This window comes from Cydia amplana, chromosome 26 (genome assembly GCF_948474715.1).
Source record: "Cydia amplana chromosome 26, ilCydAmpl1.1, whole genome shotgun sequence".
Taxonomy (NCBI): Eukaryota; Metazoa; Arthropoda; class Insecta; order Lepidoptera; family Tortricidae; genus Cydia; species Cydia amplana.
Window position 1 is genome coordinate 4,466,151 of NC_086094.1, and position 18,840 is coordinate 4,484,990.

At 38.5% G+C, this 18,840-nt stretch overlaps 1 protein-coding gene across 1 annotated transcript in view; it reads right to left on the bottom strand.

Moving 5' to 3' along the window:
- The window catches only part of LOC134660230 (translational regulator orb2), a 109,650-nt gene extending 93,463 nt beyond the window's left edge, over positions 1-16,187 (bottom strand). Inside the window, exon 1 of the mRNA XM_063515970.1 lies at positions 15,927-16,187. Within this exon, the coding sequence (XP_063372040.1) occupies positions 15,927-16,136 (210 nt within the window). The 5' untranslated portion in view covers positions 16,137-16,187. The remainder of the gene's footprint in view (positions 1-15,926) is intronic.
- Positions 16,188-18,840: the final 2,653 nt, after the last annotated feature.

Below are 18,840 nucleotides of genomic sequence, written 5' to 3' on the forward strand. Positions count from 1 at the left end.
TTGTTGCCTGAATTAAATTTCTAAATAAATAAAAAATAAATAAAAATAAATTACGCAGAAAACGGCAAAAAAATCACGTTTATTGTATGGGAGCCCCACTTAAATATTTATTTTATTTTGTTTTTAGTATTTGTTGTTATAGCGGCAACAGAAATACATCATCTGTGAAATTTTTAACTGCCTTGCTATCACGGTTCATGAGATACAGCCTGGTGACAGACAGACGGACAGACAGACGAACAGACAGACAGGCAGAGAGCGGAGTCTTAGTAATAGGGTCCCGTTTTTACCCTTTGGGTACGGAACCCTAAAAAAGCTTTCCAGTTCCTGGTAAAAGTGACATTGGTTGCCCGAATTGAGCTGCAAAAGATATCTAGTTGAAATCTAAACTATCTCTAGTACATATCGTATCGTTCTCTTCTCAAGAATGGATCTTGTTTTCCGAATACCGCGGTTTGAGTGAAGTGGCGTACCTACTATATTGACCTTACTTGGCTAAGTGCTACGTCGTAGCGGCTACGAGCTACGGCCTCGTAGAGGGCCTTGGGTCATCTGAACAATTATTATGATATATTATGGTTATAGAGATTATGGGCCCGATTCGGATTTTGTAATAGACATCTGTTAGATGTCTTTTAGACATCGCCAAGATACGATAACGATATGTTTAAGATCTAACCTGTCAAATTTGACATTTCCGCGATTCTGGAGATAGTCTTGAACGATTTCCACAAGATATTACTTGGAGATCTAATTCACATCTAATAGATATCTAACACGATCTATCGTAAAAGTGACATTGGTTGCCCGAATTGCGCTGTAAAAGAGAACTAGTTGAAATCTAAACTATAACGTATCTAGAATGGATCTAGTACGTGTCGTCTCTTGTGAATATCTTGAAGTTCGAATACGGCAGTATGGTGGCCGATTTTGCTTTAAATTTGACTAGCGACCCGTCCCGGCTGCGCACGGGTTAACAAATTATACATAAACCTTGCTCTTGAATCACTATCTATTTAAAAAAGCCGCATCAAAATCCGTTGCGTAGTTTTAAAGATCTAAGCATACATAGGGACAGACAGACAGCGGGAAGCGACTTTGTTTTATATTATGTAGTGATTTAGATATCATATTATTTTCTTACGACCTTGACCGTGAGTACAGTCAAGTGTAAAAATATGGGAGTTGGAGACAAATTACTCATATGGGCCATAGTTCTTATTTATTTATTTAAGAACTCTGCATGCCAAAAAACCGGCCAAGTGCGAGTCAGACTGGCGCACGGAGGGTTCCGCACCATCAACAAAAAAACGATCACCCATCCAAGTACTGACCCCGCCCGACGTTGCTTAACTTCGGTCAAAAATCCCGTTTGTTGTATGGGAGCCCCACTTAAATCTTTATTTTATTCTGTTTTTAGTATTTGTTGTTATAGCGATTAGCGGCAACAGAAATACATCATCTGTGAAAATTTCAACTGTCTAGCTATCACGGTTCGTGAGATACAGCCTGGTGACAGACGGACGGACGGACGGACGGACGGACAGCGGAGTCTTAGTAATAGGGTCCCGTTTTTACCCTTTGGGTACGGAACCCTAAAAATAATGTTAACCCAAAAAAGGCTGCCTTAATGCCACAGGGCCACTCTCTAACGTCTGTCTTTCATAAATTGATAAAATGCAACTTTGTCATCAGTTTTTGAAAAATAAAGAGAGCCATTTCAAACCTCTCCTAAACCTTTATTGTAAACTATGTGTGTGTGCAGTAAAGAGTATTCACTAGACTTATACCTATATTGGCCCAGGACCGGGATAAGTGGCGTCGAAGAGAGGCCTATGCTCACCAGTGGGCGATAAAAGGCTGATATGATGATGATGATGAGACTTCGACCGGTATATGAACCGTGATTACCTTTTGTATTGTTTTAGAGCTCCCGATTGAAGAGAAGAAGTATTTTGTAGTGTATTGTATTGTAAACCTACACAAAAAAGCCTTGACACCTCTTCTCTGAAGTCTGTTAATGCGGAAGCCTGCCAGCTGCATTGTGCAGTCGATGTCAAATATGTTTACATTTTTCGCCTTATTACAAAGGAGTAAGGTGCAAAATTGTAAACATATCTTTGACGTCGACCGTGCATACTTATTCATGCTCTAGTTCTCAAGCTGAGCGAGTCGGGTGCCAAATGGGGAGGCAGTAGGCACTGCAGTGACCTTGGGAAATCGATAAAAACATAACTAGACATAAATAGGTAGCTAAGCATACAACATATAGTGTCTCAAAGGTTTGTTTGATTTCAAACATAGAGAGAATCATACTATCTTTGTCTTACACTAGTACTAGCACCCAAAAGAAAAGGATGAGTATAGTTTTTTTGTTCCTATTTAGGTACTGACAAGATTTGGTTGGCCCAGTATACATATATCCATAGTTAATCCATACTAATATTATAAATGTGAAAGTGTGTCTGTCTGTCTGTATGTCTGTCTGTGACCTCTTCACGCTTAAACTGCTGAACCGATTTAGTTCATTGTTATTTGGTATGGAGATAGTTTGAATCCCGGGGATGGACATAGGGTAGTTTTTAATTTTTTATCCCAGAAATCACCATTTAAGGGGGTGAAAAGGGGGGGTGGAAATTTGTACGGGAAATCGATAAAAAGCAGATTTGGTAAAAATAAGCTGCCCAAATTACTAACTCCACGCAGACAAAGTCGCGGGCAAAGGATAGTAATATTATAAATTGGGGAGTGTGCCTGTCTATCTGTCTGTCTGTTACCTCTACACGCTTAAACCGCTGAACCGATTTAGTTGAAATTTGGTATAGAGATAGTTTGAGTCCCGGGGAAGGACATAGGGTAGTTTTTATCCCAAAAATCACCCTTTAAGGGGTTGAAAAGGGGGTTGGAAGTTTGTATGGGGAATCGTTAAAAAGCAGATTGGGTAAAAATAAGCTACCCAAGTAGGTATACATAATAAGGGTCAAAATTATTTTCGTTGTCTTGTTTTTTTTTCAAAAAATGTGTCGGAGTGGAGCCTTCTTTTTTAAATCTTTATTTAGGAAAAGAGCCCTTCGTCGCTGAGCGATGATGCCGGCCTCATAATATTTACACATAATTAATGACTACAATTTGTATTGGGTGAAATTTAATTTTAAATTTTTCTTAAGAGATTTATAATCTACAGATAGGAAAACATGCAATAGCACTTAACTTTATTTATTTATTTGATAGAAGACAAAAATAGAAGCGTGACGCGTGACAGAGTGGTCAGAATCAAGACAAGGAAAATAATTTTGACCAATAAAATAATTCTGTTACTTAAATTAGCACCAACCACTTACAGCCTAAACCATTTAAGAAGGAACTTCGAGAAACATTGTATAGGTAATTGAAATGGCCCCATACTATATAAAAATGACTGAGGAAAAGAAATGGCAGGATCAGGATCTTTAATTAAAATTCATGGGGTTAAAAAAATAACAACTTAAGAGCCCATCAACGTGCACACTAGCGCCACTGCTAAATAATCGTGATTATTTCAATTTAACGAAATATATTTAAAAAAGGGGCCGCTACGTACTGTATCTAGTATTAAAGTTCCTACCTTTTGAATACATCAAACTAGTTTCTATGTTGCTGGATTCGTCAATCTATGCGTCCAAAGAAAAAACGGCCGTTTTTATTATGAGTTTATAGATTGACGAATCCAGCAACATAGAAACTAGTTTGATATATTCAAAAGGTACTTTAATACTAGATACAGTACGTAGCGGCCCCCTTTTTTTAAATATCTTTCGTTAAAATGAAAAATTCACGATTATTTAGCAGTGGCGCTAGTGTGCACGTTGATGGGCTCTTAAGTTGTTATTTTTTTAACCCCACACTAGCGCGTGCACGTTGATGGGCTCTTAAACGAGAACTGTGTGTTAGTACTTGATAACCGCTGAATAAATTCCCACAACATATATCGAATACATCGTTTTAAACATTCATAAGCTTGAATTCACAATGAACGCAATTTAAATTATCATAATATTCAAGTGCGCGAAAGGTGTATTCGCGAAGTTTTATCTACAAAGGTATATAGAGTTAAGGGGTCCACTGATTAACAGTCCGCCGGACGATATCGGCCTGTCAGTTGTTCGGAACTATCAACTTTTTGTTCTAACTGACAGGACGATATCGTCCGGCGGACTGTTAATCAGTGGGCCCCTTTAGATCAAGAAAAGTCTGCAGCAAGGACCCAACGTGTCTGTTCTCTTTGACGGCGCAGGAACTAGTATCACTTCTCTCTCCTCCCTCTTGTGAAAATGCCACTTGTCAAAAAAGGACAACTATACTGTTGACAAGACGAACTTCAAATCCAGTTGTTGCCGTTTTGGTGGTTACAAAGCTGTGTATGTGTATATTTTTAGGGACGTGAAAAGTCGATTTTAATCATGTTATATATCGATAAACGCTACACAGCGGAACGGAAAGCGATTAATTAAAGCTTCAATTTGTTCGTTAAAAATAAACAAAATTGAAATGCTAATGGATTATAAATATATTATAATATAATAAAATGATTCAATTATTGCGGAACACATATTTTAGTACGTATTTATGTATTGTAATTAAAAATCTGAACTTTCCCTTCGTTCCCTGCTGTGGCGTGACGATAAAATCGTGATCTGATAACCACGATAAAGAGTAAAAGCGTTTTTTGTTCATTTTAGGTATCGGTAAACTTTTAAAGTAAAATTCAAATTGCAAGAAATGTCGATAGTTTATCGATATGACTTTATCGACATGGCCACAGCAAGGTGGTTACATATTGTTAATCGTACATAAAAACAAAGTGGCAACAGTGACAGCTCGCTTAGGGTCCATCTTTACAAGTATTATATCTATGGTCTGCAGAGATTTTGACAGCACACGCAGTGCCATTTAAAATCACACCTGCACTGCGTGTGCTGTCAAAATCTCTGCAGACTTTTCTTGGTCTAACTCTACAGTGACTCATTGTCACAAATCAATCCAAAACTTAACTAAAACACGGCACGGCACCACGCCTCTTACACTTCGCATTCAAAAATTATTTGAATTTTAATTAGAAATCTGCACTTTGCGTTCGAAAATAATTTGAATTTGAAATCAGATATCTCAACTTTGCGTTCGAAAATTATTTGAATCTGAAATCGGAAATCTGCCGCTTGACATCCTGTATTTGTTTACATACTAGTCCTTATTACGTTTAATGTAATATATAGACGGTCAACCAAATCTTGTCAGTAAAAAAAGGCGCGAAATTCAAATTTTCTATGGGATGATATCCCTTCGCGCTTACATTTTTCAAATTTGCCGCCTTTTTCTACTGACAAGATTTGGTTGACCGTCTATATATTCCAGTTAATCTGCGTTATGGCAACACTGGCGCAGCCAATCAGAGTGGCGCATTGCGGCCGGAACTGGGTCAGCGGCACACGTGGCCTTATGTAACAGCTGATTTACAGAATACGAGACTAGGCTGTAAAATAGTACATTACGATACAAGTGCGAAAAGCAGTAACACCCTAACGAGTGGCGATAAATTAAAAAACACGACCGGAGTGTTTTAAATCGACACGAATTGCGAATTACCTTTCCGCACGTGTATTGTATACTTTACAGTAGGTACATACTCGTATGGCCCTTTTAAATTTTCGACATACGCACTTATAGTACCAGTTACCGCACTAGGGCGGTAATTACCACAGTACTTGCGTATGTCGAAAATTTAGAGGCCACATGTACTGTAAAACGTTGTACAATACACGTGCGAATTTCCTACTTTTCGCACTTGTATCGTAATGTACTGTATTACATCATCTATTCGGAAAATCCTTTTTCTTCCCTGCTAAAGTGTGTAGAGTAAATTATGCCGTATATAAACACTTGCACTGCGTATGCTATCAAAATCGTTGCAGACTTTTCTTGGTCTAGTTCTAGGTATGACCCATATAAGTCTTTTGACTCAAATTGTACATCGAAAGTTATGTTGTTTGCCAGGTTATTCAATCCAACGGTGAAGGATACATCTAGAAACTCGACAGTACATAAGAATTGTTTTTATTTACGTATTTTGCGGAATGCATTGTCCGAAGCGGCGGCGGCGACGAAAACAAACCGTTTTTAAAACAACGCGGTTCGTGTTACTGGCAACATTTGCGGCTGTGTCTGCCGTCCGAGGCGGTTGGCAAAAAGTTGATAGAGTTAGACCAAGAAAAGTCTGCAACGACTTTGATAACATACGCATTGCACGTGTTATTTTTCTAAATATTTAAATTTGTATTATTATTATTTAAATCGATAATCTGTCCGTGATCTGGGTTCTAGCAGAATTATCAGTGCTTCACCCGAAAGAGTGGAGCGTATTACTGAGCCAGAACCCTTTTGTTTTGCTGCAACAACACACACAGCACATTTACTTACTCGTATTATTGATACCTACATCTTGTTCCTGATTTTAGTTTTAGTTTGAAATTGTTACTTATTGTTTATGTTTTGTCTGTCAATGTGTGTATTGTGGCAAGCTAATAAATGGTTTATCTATATATCAAACTTAAATGAAATTATGACGTATAAATAACACTTGCACCGCGTGTGCTATCAAAATCGTTGCAGACTTGTCTTGGTCTAACTCTAGTCAGCTACGGACTGGTTGAAGCCGTTGAAGGCTGTATGAAGCTGATTGACCGAGCGTTAGAAAAGGTCTCCGTTTCAGCGGGCAAAAATGCTTTCGTATGTCCGGATGTTTTCTACAGGTCGCGATTTCTCAACCGATTCTCGTGAAATTTTGTGAGCAGGTTCGATGATTATATATAATTTTTTTGGCGATTCAGCTTTCGGAAATTTTGATTGTGACGAAGAAGAAATGATGGAGCTAAAGCTGGTCAAGCAGATCTTGTCAGTAGAAAAAGGCGGCAAATTTGAAAAATGTAGGCGCGAAGGGATATCGTCCCATAGAAAATTTGAATTTCGCGCCTTTTCTACTGACAAGTTTTGCTTGACCATCTATATATCATAAGCGTGGAACTAAGACTAAAACTCTGAATATCTATAAAGGTAACATTCGGATTCATACTTCACCGACGTTACTGCCGAGCTAGAATAAGAATAAGAAACCATTTATTGCAACACAAAAAGCATACAGGTTACAAAACATAAGGATTGAAAAAATTAAGAATAATTGTGCGGCAAAAGAAACGGGCCCAGCATACGCTGCGTCAGTCATTTCATTACAAATTGCCTGCGCTGCGCTGATTTTCAGTCCGTCCCCTTCACTGAACCACATTGACATTTTGACGCGAGCTAGCACATGATTGACGCGACAATATCTCGCGGCGAGGTAGACTACCTACCCATCTCTCTAACCTCTCTATTATTAACATAGTTAGAAAAGACGTGTAGTCTATCTCTCCGCGAGATACTGTCGCGCCAACCACGTGCTAGGCGTGCTGCTGCATTGCCGCAACAAATGTCAAAAATCTATACCTATTTTACCCACTCCAAAACTCGCACCTGACACTTAATTTCCTATACATTTCTAGGTCAGTCAGTAACGACGGTACGTAAATATTATGTTTACCTGTCGGTCCAGCGGTGTACGGTGAATTGTCAATGTCAGACAATTGTCAGCGTGGCAACTGGGGCCGGGGAAGGGGTTAATTGTGACATTTCCTGCGGGAGTACTGTCGGCCGCGTATTGTTCCTTCTGCTAAATAATCGTACTGTATCTTATATTAAAGTACCTTTTGAATACATCAAACTAGTTCTATGTTGCTGGATTCGTTAATATATGCATCCAAAGTTAAAACGGCCGTTTTTATTCTGAGTTCATAGATTGACGAATCCAGCAACATAGAAACTAGTTTGATGTATTCAAAAGGTACTTTAATACAAGGTACCTATACCTACAGTACGTAGTGGCTTCCTGTTTTTAAGTATCTTTCGTTAAATATAAAAATAATCACGATTATTTAGCAGTGGCGCTAGTGTGCACGTTGATGGGCTCTTAAATTAAATTTGTAGAATTTGATAGAAGACATCTTATTTGCACGAGGTTTTACGTTAAAAATCAAAAAGATCCTAGCTCCATTCTGCGTATGTTGACGTACCTACTGAAATGTTTTTGGTACCTACCTAACATTTGCAAATTGCCGGGGTTGGGCCCATAGTAAAAGTTGCTCAGTATGACCTATATATTCAATCCGTAAATTACTGCAGGCACAGAATAAATAATAGTACTAAGTACAGAAGACTCACTCTCTAACAAAACGCGTCTGTTACGATCAGCACAGATATGGCCCCTAGGTGGCGATTATTATGAGATTATGGCTTTCCCCAAAATTGGGGCCGAACAGATGTACTTTTAGCTACCTGTAGCAAAGCGAAGCGTGAGACACGCCTGCTAACGGTCCAAATATAACCCTGTATATATACTATGTCTTGTAGGTACCTACTATTTTTCATTGCTTAAAATAGTTAGGTATACAAATGAAATACAGCGAGTAAAAGTTTTGTATGTATTAAAAGTTCTACTTGTTAAACATGTTTTTAATTGCGTCTCATTGCGTTTCTGTCCCTCACAGGCACGCGCATGTGGCGACTCTATTGTTGATGGCGCTTACGCCATTATTAATGATGCTCCGATATAAATACAATGCCGCGCGACGCTGTGCGGCGTTAGCGCCATCGACAATAAGGTCCCTTTTCATAGATAATGCCCCATATGATCATGGCTACGTAGATTTGACTGGTTACTACTACCCTACGATGACCTATAGGTAGCCGATAAGGGTCACAAGGCGCGTAGGGAGTCTCGCGCCGCGTGACCTAGTTTACGCGCTGGTCGATACTATTAGCCCAGTCAAGGAGGCGGCCGGGATCGACAGTGATCTCACCCGTCAGATTACAAAAAAGTTACATACAATACAATAACCAGTAAGGGTCAAGAAGCGCGTAGGTCCAGCTCCCTCACGTGCCTGATCGCTAGGTACGAGTACTTGCCCAGTCAACGAGGCAGCCGAGATCGACAGTAATCCGTCTGATTTGATAAGAGTTACACGCATATGGCTAATAGGGGTCACGATATCGGAAACAATAGTACTTAATCTCATCCATCATATATCAAAAGTATTACGCAGAAATGCAGGAAATAAAAGTCACATTATAGAGTTTTAGGTGTACCTAGTTTTCTTACGCTTCTGATGAATACGCGCCCCAGCCAACAAGTCTCGCCCGTCAGATTTTAAAAGTGCTACATGTAATAGATACAGCAAATAAGGGTCACGATATAGAGCTTGGGATGTCAGCGCGTGACCTAGTTTTCTTACGAGTTACGAGATATGCTACCCCAGCCAATGGGGCCGCCAAGATAAACTATAATCTCGGTCGTCATTTCTCAAAAAGTTCACTTACTAGATACAAACGGTCATGACATAGCTCTTGAGGTGTCTTTTTTAAGGAGCTGATTGATGTGCTAATCAATGAAGCTGTCGGGACTGAAAATAGTCTCAATAATCTCTGTGGTCAGAAAAGACTACCTAAAAGAAAAACGTTATCCTTTTTTTGCAGACGGTGAATCTAGTTTATTTTTACGGAGTGTGGAAATGTCGTACTCGCTCTATAAGAAGAGGCCACGCCTTGTGTTAGCTTTATAAACTTGAAACTGATGATATTGTCACCACAATTTTATAAACATAAAAGATTTATCTGTAAGGGCCACTTCTTGACAACCGGTCTGGCCTAGTGGGTAGTGACCCTGCCTGTAAAGCCGCGGTCCTGGGTTCGAATCCCAGTAAGGGCATTTATTTGTGTGATGAGCACATATATTTGTTCCTGAGTCATGGTTGTTTTCTATGTATTTAAGTATTTGTATATAATATACATCGTTGTCTGAGTACCCACAACACAAGCTTTCTTGAGCTTACCGTGGGGCTTAGTCAATTTGTGTAATAATGTCCTATAATATTTATTTATTTACTTTCTTGTTAACAGTATTAAACTGTACTCAGTAATGTATAAACTGTTAACTCCGAGTTAGTTAGCTCACCCGCACAAATTTATAACAATTATAACCGACATTAACAGATTTTATTAATTAATACGATAAAGAGTGACCCAAGAGACCGTAACCATGGCAACGAGTCAGAAGAAAAAGTTGTTTCACCCTATGTACCTTATGTCTTTTTCTTTGCCGCGCCCTACAGCTAGTCGTTTGTAAGATTTCAAAGTTTGAGATACCTGTTTTGGGAGTGATAGGTACTGGAAACGTGAAAAAAAAATCATTTAAAAATACGTAAAAAAGGTTTGACATTGCCGCAAAATGAATGTTTTAATTACGTTTTTCCCTAATCGCAATTAGGCATTCGTGTTTTGTCGCATATCTACTTGTACATACGTGTGACAATATTTTCCCATGAGTAATTTACGTAAATAGCATGGTTTCACTTGCCTTTGAATTTTTATACCACAATGGTTGCAAACAAACATACAGTCCGACCCGTCTAATGATAGATAGTGACCGAGTCAAAATTGGCTTTGGCGCGTATTTCAATAAATATAATCTCTACAGAGACAGATACACGGATTAATAAAACTTTTGTCTCTTAAATTTCAGAACGAAGTCTCATTAAGACTCATTTTGGGTGATGTCACTCCTGACTAGAAAATAGGCTTTTCTTAGGGATTAATAAAATTCCCGAATAAATCAATCGTTTTTTCCAGGTTTCATTGAAATGTTTGTTTTTGAAGTTAAAACTTCTTTAGCGGCGCTGTGCATTTTGAGGTGGGGGGAAAGTGTTAAACTCGCGACAGGTCACGTGACCCTAAGACGGACACGTGACCTGATCGAAAAACTGTTACAATGTCATTGAGTTTTCACTTCTGCCGGCACTCCCGGAGTGCAACCCGTTGCTTTTTTTTGAGAAACATTACGAATAAATCACATAAGTATCTTCGGGGCTTAGTCAATTTGTGTAACGAATGTAAGAATATACCTATGAAATCAAAACATCTCGAGGGATAAAATATTCCTTATGAGGACTGTTTCCCCTCTTTTAACTTTCAGGTACAATAGAGACATATTTTTCTCATATTTCACTGACTATTGTATGACTATTGTATGCGTAGACAACTGTTCAAATAATGGCCCGTTAATCAAAGTAAACTCTGTATTGGCGTCTTTCGTATACAAGTATAGATATTAGTACTTATATTTTGATGGTGGCAAACATACATACAGTCTGGTGATAGACTCTACGCAGCACATTTAAGTACCTAATATTAAGTGTTAGGTGGGTGAATCAACTTTTAGAACACTGATTTCGTGTCCCTAGACTTCCTAGCAAAAAAAAACGTTTTTTCAAAAACCATGTTGATTTTTTTACATTTTTGTTTACGCGGGCATTATTAGATACGTAAATATTTAATTAACACAATAAATTAACAACTTGATCAGATAAAAGTTACATTTTGTACGGTAACGCAGTAGAAACAGGCAATAATGGTGTGTCCCTGATTTTTGTATGGGAGATAACTTTTACCGTACAAAATGTAACTTTTTAATATCTTATCTTATCTTATCTTTATCTGATCAAGTACATTGTACATTGAGTTAGACCAAGATATGTCTGCAACGATTTTGATAGCACACACAGTGCAAGTGTTATTTTAAACGTCAAACTTGCATGAATTTATGACGTATAAATAACACGGGCACTGCGTACATGCTAATCCCTATCAAAAATGTTGCAGACTTATCTTGGTCTAACCCTAATACTTCTACTTATGTCTACGCTGCCTCTAATGTCCACTCTGTACAATCCTACACCAAACTGTCTCTGTATGTTTTTTTTAAGTGAAAACTTCTTTAGCGGCGCTGTACACTTTTTGTGATGGGGAAAAAATGTTAAACTCGCGAGAGCGTAAGACGTAAGACGTAAGATTTCATTGAGTTTTCACTTCTATCGGCACTCCCGGAGTGCAACCCGTTGTTTTTTTTATGATATAGGAGGCAACCGAGCATACTAACCGTCTGATGGTAAGCGATTACCGTCTCCCATGGATATTGGATACCCGCAACACCAAAGAGGTTGTAAATGCGGTGCCGGCTTCAAGAGTAGGCTCTTTTCTTAAAGGTTTGAAGATCGTATCGGTCCGGAAATACCGCAGGCGACAGTTCATTCCACAGATTCGGAAGTTTCTGAAGAAACGCACAGTTGAGGACTGCCAACCATCTAAGTGGTAGAGAATGCCTTAAAGCGTTAAGTCCACCATTTGAACACTTTGTTCGTATAATGCAATAAAGTCTAAATAAATAAATAATAGGTTAATATATGATAACGAGGGAGGCTAATCTCTTGGAGTGTATGAAGTATATTCGTGTTCTATTAAAATGTCTTGCAGCCCATGCGACTTTACTAATTTTAACATATGTGATATGATGTTTATAATATTAGATTTGCCAGTTTTAATAGTGAGTAGGTATAACTATGTTTGGCAGATACTCACAATCAGAAGACGGAATAACATTATATGATGTGTTTTAAGTATATTGAACTTGTTGTACACTAGAGTAAATAATTCTTAACCTTACGTTTGTAAACAAGGTATGTTTATTTATAGGTTATTCCATTTTTAAAACACACACACACATCATAGATAACACTCACGCAGTTTTTAATAAACAATGCATCTGCAGCAGCAGGGTGACCTAAGCCTCGAAAGGCTATAATGGTTAAAATCACCAGTAGGTACAGGTATTAGTTATTACCTATTTCTCAGGAATTCATTAATATTTATTAATATTAATACTTTTTAATGTGATTAAAAGGAAAAAAATATAAATTACTATAACTCGACCGGAGAGTTAGCGAAGGTCTCCGTTTCAGCGGCGGTACGGTGAATTGTTCCCAGTTCTACAGATTTCTTTTACAGAATTCCATGTCTACAGATTTCTATTTGTACACATTCCTAAGTGTACAGATTCCCAATTTTACAGATTTCTATGTGTACATAATTCCAACTCTACAGATTTCTATGTCTACATATTCCCAATTCTACAGATTTTCATGTCAACACATTCTAGATTTCCATGTCTACACATTTCTAAAACTACAGACTTTCATGTCTACAGATTCCTAATCATATTTCAACTAATTTCCAATTTTATTAAAAATTATTTTATATAATTATTTAGATCGTTGTCTACAGAATCCCAAATTTACAGACTCATTATCGTACTGCCTGGAATGCCCACTGTTTCTTTTCAAAAAACGTTTACTTCACAACTTAATTAGACGGAGCCCCGCTTCGCGGGCCTTATATTTCTACCTACCTTCGCTTTTTTCCCCAAAGTGTAATGTTTTCACGGATATCACACTAAATCAATAGGTAGGTTAGGTTCGTTAGGTAGATTCAGATGCCCGAAGGGCAAACCGCCCAGAAATAGGAGCCCCGCGAAGCGGGGCTCCGTCTAGTTGAGTTGTGAAGGAAATATTTTTTTAAAAGAAACAGTGGGCATTCCAGGCAGTACGATAAAGAGTCTGTAAAATTGGGATTCTGTTGAATTGGGAATCTGTAGTGTTGGGAAGCTATAGAATTGGGAATCTGTAGCATTGGGAAGCTATAGAATTGGGAATCTGTAGTGTTGGGAAGCTATAGAATTGGGAATCTGTAGTATTGGGAAGCTATAGAATTGGGAATCTGTAGTGTTGGGAAGCTATATAATTAGGAATCTGTAGATTTGGAATTCTGTAGTATTGGGAATCTGTTGACATGTTCATAATTCAGCACGGGTCGCACTTGTCACCATAAAGTCTGTGTGACGACGGACTCTAGGTCCTACTTCTCAGGGATACATTAATATTTATTAATATTAATACTTTTTAATGAAACATGTATAAGAATAAAATATAAATTACTCTGACTTGTTTGTAGTGGTATACTTAAATGATGTTATTTAATCGTATGGCATTATACAGTAGGTAACAGATACAGAGATATCATCTGGATATCATAAATCTAACTCAAGATATTTAATTAATTTGAGCGCTTCATCTCTATTAATTAAATTAAATAAATATCTGGGAGACAGAGATTTGCTCAGAAAACATATGAACACAAAAATGCGCGTTTTCCCACAGATCTAGCTAAATCGATTCGCCCCCGAAAGCCCCCATATACAAACAGACAGATTACTTTTGCATTTAAAATACTAGTAGGGATTACGAATTATAACTATGCTGGAATTTTTCTCATAGGCGTTTTAGGGCCCGATTCGGATTTTGCAATAGATATCTGTTAGATATCTTTTAGACATCGCCAAGATACGATAACGATATGTTTAAGATCTAACCTGTCAAATTTGACATTTGCGCGATTCTGGAGATACTATCTTGAACAATTTTCACAAGATATATGGCTTAGAGATCCAATTCACATCTAATAGATATCTAATTCTATCTAACGTAAAAGTGACATTGGTTGCCAATTCACATCTAATAGATGTAACATGTGTTGGTTGCCCGAATTGAGCTGCAAAAGAGAACTACATAGTAGAAATCTAAACTATAAGGTATTTAGAATATCTAGTACGTGTCGTCTCTTGTGAATATCTTGAAGTTCGAATACGGCAGTAAGTCTTATCCTCCGCGCTACATGTCATCAAGACTAATATTATGCTTTATAGATACTGAATTTAGGAATTAGGACGTAGTGCTAAAAGATATGATTGAGTGCAAAGTACCCGAAAGCGACGTCGAGGATAGGGCGAAGTGGAAGCGAGAGACACGGAAAGCTGACCCCATTACCATGTGGGGTATATAGCTTGGAAGAGAGAGAGAGAGAGAGAGAGAGACTGAATTTCAGACTGAATTTCAGGAGTAGCAGGCTACTTTTATGTTGAACAGCCTTCGCGTCTCGCATTTTACATTACCTACTTGCTAGAAAGGAATTGGGTGGGTCTAAGGAAGGCCCTACTTGGTCGATACTTGAACAGGTAACTATGACATGGCTGTATAAAAGGTCGAAAATAGTTTATTCACGGAATTATCTGACTCAAAAACCCTAATTTATTTTTGTAACAGGTGATTTTCATTTATGTTTATTGATAAGGGTCCGTCTAAAAGTCAACTTTGCATCGATTTGAAGAGAACTAAAGTGAGGTATATAGTGTTATAATAAACGTCGTATTTTCATAGAAATTTGACTTTATAATGACATGTCCACACTTTTTCATTGCAAATATCATGCAGACTTAACTAGGTCCAACTCTATCATTGCTTGATTTTTCATCAATATGTCAGGTAACATTAGGTACCTACAATCTCAAAAAAGAGAGTTCTAGTCATTGATATAGAATATTTATATTAAGTCAGTGGTTCTAGTAGAATCTTTAGGTACGTAGATAAGGTATCTCATAATTGTTTTAACGAATTTTCCCATTTTCACACTGACATTTCCAGATATGTATGTGTACTACGTAGTTTTACCAAGTCAATACTTTCATTTGGTTTTTCACGTTTTATAGCGAAAGCAATTTTATTTACTATCAATAAAAACAAAGTTAGACTGGTACCTTCAGAACCTAATCGATTTATCAATAGTTTTGACGTAGCAAAACAAGTCGTGACACAGCTGAAATTACTGAAATTCACGCTTAGAACAATACTACGTGTAAATCCTGTAATTCTTACAATGGAAGTGCGTTTTAAAGAATCAGTAAAGAATGGAAAGAGCCTTTTTTCTTTTACAAGAGCCGTGGTACAGATTATAAAACATTTGTCGTGTCAGTTGAAAACAATTTGACGTGTACCGAACGTGGCATTTCGATTTTCGAATCGTTTTAACGTTTTTTCCTACTGCTTTTGGGTGTGATAAGGTTAAAACTGTTAAAAGCCTACCTGGTAGGGTTCATCAGGTTTGCCTGGGTAGCTGGCACTGCGGCGGTAGTCCGGAGGCCGCGGCGGGGCCGGCGCCCGACGCCACGGCGCGAAGGCTGAGGGCTGCGGCGGTTGCGAAGGCCACCTGTACTGCGGGGTGCGCCTAAAGGGCGCCCTGTACTGTCTCTCGTCGTCCACACTAGGAGCCCCCGGATACTGTAGCTCCCCCATTGCACGTTGTATCGACGCGCAGGCCGCGCGTCAACTGACGTTCTTATCGTTGGTCGATATTGCGTGCGCATACTGCTGTAACGCCCCTTACACAGAACACCATAAGTGTTCCATTTATTCGCTTGGATAAGCCATTTTGATGCGGGCGGTAAGTTAGCTTCTCTCTAGTAAACATATGAGGTATCTCCATTGAAAATGACCTGTGCTTACGCCTTTTTGAATGTGTATAGGTGGGTCCAAGAATGATAAGGCGTATGTACGGGAAATGTGTTATGGGGGGGAGGTATTTTGGAGCTGGCGAGGGTAGAGCAAGTTGGTGCAGTCCGCACTGCGAAGATTATGTCAAACCCTGGGCTTTGGTGCTGTCAGTCGTTTTTTATCTGAAATAGGTCGCGTTTGGACCTTGAAGGCTAGCTTTAGCTAGTTGCCTGAAAGTCTGTTCTAAGTTGAGGAAACTGTTAAGCTTAACAGCGCCTGAATCGACTGATTTAATATTTTTGACTTATCAAGAATAATCAAGGCTAATTCGACTTCTGAGTACCAGGAGAAGCGTGCTCCGTAGAGCTAATTAGTAATTACCAATTATCAAAAATTACCTTTATGGTTCTTATTTCAATTACTATATTTTATACTAGCGACCCGCCCCGGCTTCGCACGGATTAACAAATTATACATAAACCTTCCTCTTGAATCACTCTATCTATTTAAAAACCGCATCAAAATCCGTTGCGTAGTTTTAAAGATCTAAGCATACATAGGGACAGACATACGGCGGGAAGCTACTTTGTTTTATACTATATGTATATAGTGACAAGCTTCTGAAATGCATGCATGAAATGATGATGATGATGATTGAATTGATTGATAATAAACTATAATATATCTGTCGTAGTCAGATCGTATAATCCGCCGTATTACATTACGGCTAGCCGTTTTACAAAACAGGGGCGTTTTGAAATGCGGCGGTTCGACGATTAGCCGGATTGTCATTGCGATACGTTCTTCAATAAGGCGGCCTACGTTTAGCCGCATCGTATCTACTATTTAGATTGTAGAGTGACCAGTTCTTTCGGTCGTCTACGTAACCGGAGTTTGACAATGTTTGCAATTTAATTTATTTTTACCATGGTCCCACCGCAGTGACATGTGTTTCTTTTCCAAAACATTTCCTTCACAACTTAAATAGACGGAGCCCCGCAAGCGGGGCTCCTATTTCTGGGCGGTTTGCCCTTCGGGCATCTGAAGCTACCTAACGAACCTAACCTACTTACCCACCTACGCTTTTTTCCCCAAAGTGTAATGTTTTCACGGACGTCTCACTAAATCAATAGGTAGGGAGGTTAGGTTCGTTAGGTAGCTTCAGATGCCCGAAGGGCAAACCGCGAAGCGGGGCTCCGTCTAGTTAAGTTGCGAAGGAAATGTTTTTTAAAAAGAAACAGTCCGACGAACTCCAGATTTGATGGACACCCCAGAGTTTGTTGTTGTTATGTCAGGCAGCGCCACGAGTGTTAAAAATGGGAACTAAAAACTGTCAAAGCGGCGGCTAATGACTCGCTGTATTACATTACGGCTAGCCGTGTTGAAGAACGTATGGCGCCGAATACATTCCGGCGGATTTTCATTCAGCCGCATTCAATCCGGCTAATCGTCGAACCGCCGCATTTCAAAACGCCCCTGTTTTGTAAAACGGCTAGCCGTAATGTAATACGGCGGATTATACAATCCGACTGCGACATATCCATCGCCAAGCCTCAAACTATCTTCGTAGAGTTAGACCAAGTTAAGTTGGTAGCGATTTTGATTGGTAGCCCAGATTGTGCAAGTGTTATTTAAACGTCATAATTTCATCGAATTTTGACATTCAACTCTACCACATTTCATCTGAAATCGGTTCTGCGGTTTAAGCGTGAAGAGCTAGAGACAAACAGACATAGGTACAGAGTTGTTACCTTCGCATTTATAATAATATCTGGGAGACATACTTATATTAAAAACTCAAAAATGCGCGTTTTCCCAGAGATAAAACCTAATAGCTACTCGTAGATCGATGTTTCGCCCCCGAAAACCCCCATAGCTAATTCCATCGAAATCGTTAGAGCCGTTTCAGAGATCCCCGAAATATATATAGGTACATATAAATAAATAAATAAATATACAAGAATTGCTCGTTTAAAGGTACCTATTAGATAGATAGATTAACTAGTACTAGTAGGAATTATGCGTAGGTTAACCGGTTAAACCGTTAACCCAGTTTCAATTTGTACTGGTAACCATGGTAACTGCAGGTTTAACCGGTTAACCCGGGTTAGTGCAAATGGCGCTTAGAAGTGTAAAAAAACGAATATTTTTCGTAATCGCCAAATATAGGTCAGTGCGCTAGCTAGCGCTAATACGAAACCAAATGCTGCCCTTTCGTGGCTTCGGCTAAACAGATTTTCGTAAAATTATTCACACGGATAAACGGGAGGGAGTTATCATATTTGCGCAATTTTATATCATGCTCATCCATAACTGTTACAAATATGCAAATAGTATAATAATTCTATACTTACCTACCTGTTCATTTATACAAATTTATAAATACCTTGATAATATACCTATGTCACCTATGTGTAAAGTAAAAGTCCAAATACATACCTATATTCCTTTAATTTTGAGTGCCTTGAAATTATTGCGTGTATTTTTTTTAATATACTTTTTTAGA